General features: G+C 39.2%; 1 protein-coding gene across 1 annotated transcript in view; it reads left to right on the top strand.

The window, feature by feature from the left end:
* The window catches only part of FBXL3 (F-box and leucine-rich repeat protein 3), a 13821-nt gene extending 5479 nt beyond the window's left edge, over nucleotides 1–8342 (top strand). The window contains exons 3-4 of the mRNA XM_009332040.1: nucleotides 2840–3011; nucleotides 7449–8342. Coding sequence (XP_009330315.1) covers nucleotides 2840–3011; nucleotides 7449–8092 — 816 coding nt within the window. The 3' untranslated portion in view covers nucleotides 8093–8342. The remainder of the gene's footprint in view (nucleotides 1–2839; nucleotides 3012–7448) is intronic.
* Nucleotides 8343–8743: the final 401 nt, after the last annotated feature.

Below are 8743 nucleotides of genomic sequence, written 5' to 3'. Positions count from 1 at the left end.
TGCCTGACTTCCTCTTTGTTGGGATGCATCACTCCTGAGCTTGAAGGAGGTGGTCCTTGAATATTACCCAGCTTCCTTGGGCCCCTCTTCCCTCCAGGGCTTTGTCCCATGGCACTCTACCAAGCAGATGCCTGAAGAGGCCAAAGTCTGCTCTCCTGAAGTCCAGGGTAGTGAGCTTGCTGCGCGCCCTGCTTGGTGCCCTAAGGATCTTGAACGCCACCATTTCATGGTCGCTGCATATATGTGCTTCTAAACAGGAATTCCTGCTAGTGAGGTAGAAATGTACTATTGCTGAGGAGCAGGAGAGTGGTTGGCATAACCTGGGCTGCTTGTTCTATGGCAGGGACGTTTCAGATGGCTCGCAGCCTCAATTCTTGAATCCAGTCCACATGTATGTGAAGGGCCAGATACAATTAGACTATTAGCTGGATCTCAGTGATGTCATTGCTGATGATGGCGACAAGGACAAGGAAGAACTAGGGACAGCCTCAGGAAAGGAAGTAGGCTGTAGGGTTTAAGCAAGGTTAGCTACAGAAGCATTATCAATTATCCTTGGCAGTGATCACAGCCACATCATGTAGTTCTTTTGAATATATATATTTTTAATCCTTAATTTTCAAAGAGGCTTTCAGATCTTTCATTTTTGTATGTTTTTTTCCTTTTTTGATGTGCTTTGAAATGTGACTGTAAGAAAAACTGAACATAGTGAAAACAATGCACAGTCTTAGTGTGCTAGAAATACTTTGTCCTTTTAGCTCTTGCTTATTGTTGTATTTCTTAATCTGAATGCTGTTTTAGCTCTCTTGCTTAGTTTTCACTGGAGGGATATGTTACGGTCTTATTCAGCTTGCTGAATAATTATTTGTAAGCATTCATGCTATGGTCTTACTCGGCTTCAAGGCTTCTAAAATACAGGCTTCCTTTTTTTGTTCCTAATAGGTGCACATATGTCCTTTAAAAAATATATTCAAAATGAGCCAAAATCAACTCTAGGCATACTTTGCCTTTTGATGTTTACCACTACAATAATATTGTCGCTGGCATATGGGACCAGCAATGATTTTTAAATTTTCTTAGACCACTAACGAAACTAAAGAATCGAATTGGACCATGAATAAGTTCTTGTGGGAAGCCATTAGTAACAGGCCCATTGGATGAGAAGCAGGCAAAGATGAATGGATCTGAAAAATGGTTAATACTACACAATTTCCTTTTTTTTTTTTTTTTAATCAGACTGTATAAGAAGTTTGAACTACTTTGCGTTATCTTCATTAGTGCTCTTCTGATTTCAAGTAATGTGACATCTGGCAAATATTTGTAAATCACATTTAGCATTGTGTTGCCTAGTCTTTTCATTAAGCATATTCTACATGAATCTTTTAAAGAATCATACTATAGGCTACATGCGTGGCAATATTGAAAAGACATTAAATGACCAGCTTTTACAATTTTGGGATATTGCCTGTCTTCCGTTAGCTCTTCAAACTACGTTTTCAAGTTACCTGTTTTTGTAAACATGGTTAACTTTCTTTGCCTTTCTATTTAACAGCCTTCTTAGTGAAGGGAGTTACATTCTAAATACGTAGAATAAAAACACAGTGCTAACACTTTTGGAAGACAGAGTGGAAATACTATTAAAGCACCTTTTCTTCAGTACATAACATATATAATCAGAGTATTGTCAGTATAGCTGGGAGTGGTCCCTGAAGCCAAGATGCCGAATTCTTCTGATTTGAACTATCTGTTTCCATTTGCATGAACTGACTTCGACAGTTTATGTTAATGTAAAAATATTAATTCCTGCTCTAAATCTTAATTGTGTGTGAGTTGTAGGAAAAACCACAAACATATCGCATAAGAATGAGCAAATATGGTTGCCAGACCTTCTCTCTTATAACTGTACTCGGGATTCTACATGTGCATGTGGGTCAGAGTGAAACAGTACTGAAATCAAAGTAGCAGGTAATTTTATGGGATACTTAATGTAGTGCATGGAGGAAGTACTTTTTTTAAGTCTTCTCTTCAGTCAATCTTGTAAGAAATCATGAAGATAAGCTAATTATTCACTTCCTTCATACCACCAAAGATTTCTACAAGCACTGCTGTATCTGCTCCTTAGTCTGTGTTTCTCAAGTTAAGGTGTTCTGGGCTCTCTCTACTGGTAAGTTTCAGTGGTTACATGAAAATGCTGAGGAGCAACCGTGAGCACTGTACCTCCATTATCTATGCTGCTTAATTGGTAATTAATTGATCACCTGCTCCTTGGCTCTGTTTGGACCACTCCGGTTAGCTTTGCTAGATAAATCCATTCAAACCCTAAATACTCTCTGTGGATGGTAGGCAGGCAGTGGTACCGTTTGTCTTTGGACACATCTTAACGGTACAGGGTTGCCACTCTTGACTGTGTTTGCATCTCACCAACACAGCAGAACTCACCTCATGGGAATTGCTGTTCTAGAACATGCTTCTTTTAGGGTGCAAATTGCAAATTATCCTCAAAAGTAGAGCTTCTAGGCTTTCTCTTTGCTCGTGGTCTTCCTGTAGATTTAAGTTTGTGTAGTGGATTGTCCTGGGTCAGGTTCTTGGTTTATGTTTAATGTTAGACATTCTGATTTGCCAAATACGTAGACTGAGAGCAAAAAATTATTATACTTCCTCTACTCAAAAATATGTCAATTTTAGTATTAATTTTTAAGTATGCAATATCAAAAGAATGTTTTTTCAGCAAATGCTGTCAGTAAGTAAAAGAAAACTAGGACTGCTGTGTACAGTATATATAAAACCACTGAGATTTTTATTTCAGATACTACTGTTTCATTTAAACTTTTTTTTTCTCCAGTCTCACTTTATTTCTGCACTGACAGTGGTGTTTGTAAACTCCAAATCCCTCTCTTCACTTAAGATTGACGATACACCAGTAGATGATCCATCTCTCAAAGTGCTCGTGGCTAACAACAGTGACACGCTCAAACTGTTGAAAATGAGCAGTTGTCCTCATGTTTCTCCAGCTGGTAAGCTACTGTGGTTTGGTTTTGTTTTTTTTTAAATGTATGCATTAAATTCTGTCTGAACCAGTAAAATCTGAAAAAATAGGGGTGGGGTGAGAGTGAGGATGAACGTGGTATCTACAGCAACTGTCACTGAACAAAATACTAATTCAGCTCATTGTCAATCCATCCATCCCAGCGCTTGCAGAGTGAATACTGAGCTAATAATAAAATAGTGCGTGTCTGGACAGATAACTAACCTCTTGTGGAACTTAAAAAGAGTATGTATTGACTTGACGGTGCGCTACTTCTGTGATGACTATTTAAGTATTCCAGTATAATTAAGCTTTCTGGAACGCAAGTTCCTTTTGTGCAGCTCATTATATATGGGTTTTGAGTGTTGCAATGTCACGGATTATGAAGATGCTGGCTTAGTCATTCTGAAAGAAAGCAGTTTAATCTTTTGCTGGAGAATAAGTGCAGACAGCATCAACAAAGGGGAGATAAGACTGAGCTGTGCAGAAATTCTGCCATTACCAAATGTACTTCATCAACACTCCGAGTGTGTTTGTAGCAAGAATGAAGCCAGCTCGTACCAGAATGAAAGCACTGAGATTGTTGAAGCTCACAGAATTACCGTTGGTGGAAGATCTATGCAATGCACAGCAAGTTTAAGATTGATTCACAGCCCATCAACTTAACCCTTACAGTTTTTCACTGAGAAATGGAAGAGGAATTATAAATGAGATGCTGGCAACTTAGTTAAATTCCTCTTCTGAGGATAAGTAGAAATTACTGCAGTCACCATAACTTTCTTCGTGCAAATATATTGAAACTGTAAATACTAGGTATATGTAAAATTCACCAGCAGGACTCCTGATATGTGGGGGAAATGATACTGTAGCAGAGGGCATGTTGCTGTAGTGATAACAAACAAAACACAAACTTAATACCTTTCGCAGGTGTAGCTCTTGAACAAAACCTTGTGTTTGGTTTTGTATAAAGAAGTCCTGAAAATGCGGGTTTGTTTTGCAGCAGGCTTGTCCAGCAAAGTGTTCACCAGCGTGTCAACTGGAATGTTACTTCCTTCAAAGCTTTGTAATAGGGGGCTAGATAGGGGGTTGCTTAAATTAGCTTGAGTGACTGGTTTTTCTGACTTTTAAAATTTCATTTGAGAATCCTTGTGTGTCTGAGAAGTACAGGATCCGTAACGTGTCTGTCAAGAGGAAGAGGCTCCAGCAGTAATTTGCAGCTAGGCAAAGAGAGTAATTTCCTTGGACTCGGATCCAAGAGTAACCTGTCAGCTCTAGCAGACTCTGCTGGCTTGTGGCTAATCCTTGCTAGAAGGTTTTGCGGAACATCATACACTCTATAATCTGGGAGAGGGGCATGGGTTTACGAAGTTGTTCGGCTGTTGTATTCCGTTTGATGTATCTTGTACGATGTTTTAAATTGAAGGAACAATGGGTACGAAATGGCAACGCCTGTTTAAGGAACAAGGAGCACAACTATTATTGTCCTTCATTGAGTGGAGGTGAATAGAATGGGATCAGATGCATTAATGACAAAACCAGAGAGTGCTAAGCAAATGGCAGGAGGATTGGATTGCTTAATTCAGGTATGGGTGTGCCTTGAGATGGAGAAAAAAGTGGAACAAAAGAAAGGAGCTGGTATGTGGATGGCTGGCTTCAGAGAAGGCAAGCTGCAAAAATGAGACTCTTGAAGGAAAATGAGAAACTTTGAGCACCGAGACTTACCTGGATTTTTTTTCTAATGGGAATATAATTAGCAGGCTGCTATAAACATTGAAAAACTTCAACTGAACCAAAAGGGCCATGAGTTATGCAAAACTAATTACTTACAGATGCACTGAAAATGGTACAATGTGCCTTCAGATTGCAGTTTGGGGGAGGGAGGGGGAACGTTCAGTACTAGATTGGTTCTCAAGAACTTTGTTAGTGAAGGACAGAGAAGAGTAATGCAAGTAGTGCAAGAGAGACTCCACTACTGCGGGGATAAAGGAAACAGGGTGATATCAAACTGTGAATTGCTTCCAAATGCTCTGAATAATCCCTCAGTTACTGTACAAAGGTAGAGAGGCGTGTTTGGGTTTGGGACGGGGAATACAGAGGCTGTGATGTATTTCTAATCTTTGTGAGCATTCCTGAAGTTTCTTCTGCTTGCTATTTCCCCTCTGAACTTTAACTTGCATTAGAACTGCAGCAGTACCTTGTAAAACAAAATAATGGTTATTTTTAAATCCGCATTGATGTGCTGCTGTTTATTACCTGAAATACTAGCTATTGGAACAGAGGAAACTGAAAGCATTTCTGTAAAGGCTGTGTTTCTGCTCTGCTTTCGGGGTAGGAGGGTTGCTTTGCTTTGAATAGGGGATAGGAGAAAAGAGTGGATGTGTGTCTGCATCAGCAGTCTAGTAGAGGGCTCTTTTTGGTGCAAATCTGTGCTGTATGCTATCAAAGGGATTTACCCCTCGGTGACACCAAGGTTTGGGCGGTGCCTAGGGATGCTCTGTGAACGCTCCACTTACAGCAGGGGCTCCCCCAGGCCCTCCAGTAACTACCTACACTGTATTCATTGTCAGTTCTATATGCAGGATACATAATTTCACTGCCGGTATGTGGTGTGGATATCCAGTCCTAGACCCATAAAAAAATCGCAGCAAGATGAACCCCAGTTCTTCTCTTTTTGCATTGCACTAGTCAATAACGTACCCTTAAAGTTAACAAGGATTATTGCTTGAAAGATGGCAGTCTGGATAACAAGCTGGTTTGGGTGCTAAATTTGTAGCGAGTTGTTTTTGGAAACTGTGTAGTGACGAGACAATGTACCTGAATCTTGAAACTGTTTAAAATATTTCATGTGTCAGCAGACCTAGGTATTGTGAAACAATATGCCCGAGTCTGCTTAAATGGAGTGGTCATAGTAGCCCTTATGGGAGTATTGCTGTAAGAATAACTTTGTTTGTTATGACTTAAGGATGGGAGATGATCTCCGGAATGTGTAGAAGGTACACACAAGTTTGTAGTTATACTTAGTTGTTCTAATTCTGTACTCCAATCTTTAAAAAAAAAAAAATCCTGGATTTTCACTTCATCATCCCCTCCCCCCTGAATGAAATAATGAGTATGCTTACATATCTGAACTGTTTTTACAGGAAATAGTTGCAATAAGAGTTGGGTTAAAATTTTGTTTACCTAAATTCTGCTTTTTTTTTATTCATTTAACAAACTTTTTATATTTGAAATGACAGTATTTGATATAGTTAGAAGAGCTTCTGATGCATGTGTTCTTGCGGATCCTCAGATGGAAAATACATACTCTTTTGGTGTATATATTCATGCAATGGAATATTTTTACAGTCATTTTTTTAAAGAAAGTGTTTTTCAGCTCAGCATAGGCTTTTGAGTTTATTAACTGCATCTTAATATAACTGCTGTCTTTCTATACATCTTCCCGTTGCTTCAAAGGTATAGTGTATTGAGCTCAGGTTTTTCAGTTGCGTATTAAATGCTGTGTTCTCATCTCCTCTATTAATGGAAAGGCCATATCCTGAATTTCACACGGTTCTGGGTCACATGAAATGCAGAGGACTGTATGCTTTTCTTAGTGGATTTTTTTTTTTTTTAGTACTGTTATCAGTGTGGTACCATTGCTTGTATCTGCAAACAGGATGAGTAGAAATGTTGTAGATCGAACTGAATTCTTTTTGTTAATGTCTCTGTCTTCCACGAGCAGCAGATTATATCGATTCATTAAAGGGAGAGTCTGAAAATCACTGTTCTAGGAATTACTGCTCCTGATTTTTATTGTTTTCCCTCCTTTTGCTGTTGCTTTTCATAATTTAAATATTTATACTTTGCTAGAAAGAGCAAATACTGGCAGCAGCAACTTCTGTATTCAATGAAAATCTAGCATTCGTTTTACGTTTGCTTTCCTCAGGTGACAGATTCCATTCGTGGCTGCTTTGTCAGCCACAGAGGGGGACAGCCGTTCTTCCAGAGCGGGCTGGGGAAATACTTTTATTATCAGTAAGCCCCTTTTACAAAAATGAATTTGAGTATATGTCGCCTTACAACAGGGCAGAACAGTCAAGAGTATGCTATTTATGTATTTGTCACGTGAGAATCAACTCCCACAGGAAAGTATAAAACGCAATGTGTTAACTTCTTTATTTCCCTAGCAAAATAGCGATGTAGTCACATAGTGTACATGTATCTTACCACGTAGGTACAAAGAAGTCACAAGACCGTGCTTCTGTGAAAAAGATTCATGTTCTGCTTGTCCAGTATGATTTCGTTTTGATGTTAGGCCTCGATCGCATGTTGAAATACGTGGTCTTTGCACCCTCTTCTACATAAACGAACTCACTCTTACGTTTCTTGTTCAGTCATTGGTGTATTTATCTGTGTAGCCCCTTTCACGACGTTCTCTTTTCCCCAGGTATCCTTTGCGTGGCTGACCAGTGTCACGGTTTACGTGAGTTGGCGCTGAACTACCACCTGCTGAGCGATGAGCTTCTGCTTGCTCTGTCTTCTGAAAAACATGTCAGGTTGGAACACTTGCGCATTGATGTCGTCAGTGAAAATCCTGGACAGACTCAGTTCCACACGATTCAGAAGAGCAGCTGGGACGCTTTCATCAAGCATTCTCCTAAAGTAAATTTAGTAATGTACTTCTTCTTGTATGAAGAAGAATTTGACCCATTCTTTCGTTACGAAATACCTGTCACTCACCTTTACTTTGGAAGATCGGTAAGCAAAGACGTGCTCGGCCGCGTTGGGATGACGTGCCCTCGCTTAGTTGAACTGGTGGTGTGCGCCAATGGATTACGGCCACTGGATGAAGAGCTGATCCGTATCGCAGAACGTTGCAAGTATCTGTCAGCCGTTGGGCTAGGAGAATGTGAAGTCTCTTGCAGTGCCTTTGTTGAGTTTGTGAAGATGTGTGGCGGTCGTCTCTCTCAGCTTTCTATTATGGAGGAAGTTTTGATTCCTGATCAGAAATACAGCTTAGAGCAGATTCACTGGGAAGTTTCAAAGCATCTCGGTAGAGTCTGGTTCCCGGACATGATGCCCACCTGGTAAAGTCCTTAAAAGACTTCAGGGCGGATGGAATAGCACCTTAAACCCAAGCTTACCATATTGCAATTTACTGTATAAGCATATTTAATGCTGTAGTTTTTACTGTAAGTTACTTCGTTGTTTGATTAGAAAATTAATTTTTCATTCAAAAATGATTTATGAAATCCAGATTCAAAAACAGAAATCACAGATAGCACCAAAACCCGTTTTCATCCAAACAAAAATCTGTTTCTGTTTCAGATTTGTTCTTTTTCATTGACAGTGACCTCAGACTTTTATGGAAATAAAAAATGTATTTAAAATATTGAAATGTACCTGCAAAATACCAGTTTTAATATGCTGTCCTTCTTTGATTTAGATACTAGTATTGAACGCAATGAGATTGGACCTAAAAAACCAACAAAACCCCACCAAAATTGCATGCTTCTGTTGCAGACTATAGCATTCCTAAATCCAGTTGCCCAGATGACAAGATTAAGATTATACGGAGTATTTAGTAGGCTGTGAAATATACACGTTCTATTATATAAAAGTCATAAAAGGCAAGAGCAATACACAATAATGTAGTTTAGAAAATTAAAATATTGTTTGCTACCTTATTCAACAGATTAGATCCATCTAAAATGTATTTAGAGCGCAAACAAATAGTAGTGC

The sequence above is a fragment of the Pygoscelis adeliae genome, unplaced genomic scaffold (assembly GCF_000699105.1).
Source record: "Pygoscelis adeliae isolate BGI_AS28 unplaced genomic scaffold, ASM69910v1 Scaffold98, whole genome shotgun sequence".
Classification (NCBI taxonomy): Eukaryota; Metazoa; Chordata; class Aves; order Sphenisciformes; family Spheniscidae; genus Pygoscelis; species Pygoscelis adeliae.
Note: the sequence above shows the minus strand (reverse complement) of the source record. Positions and strands in the feature narration are given on the sequence as shown.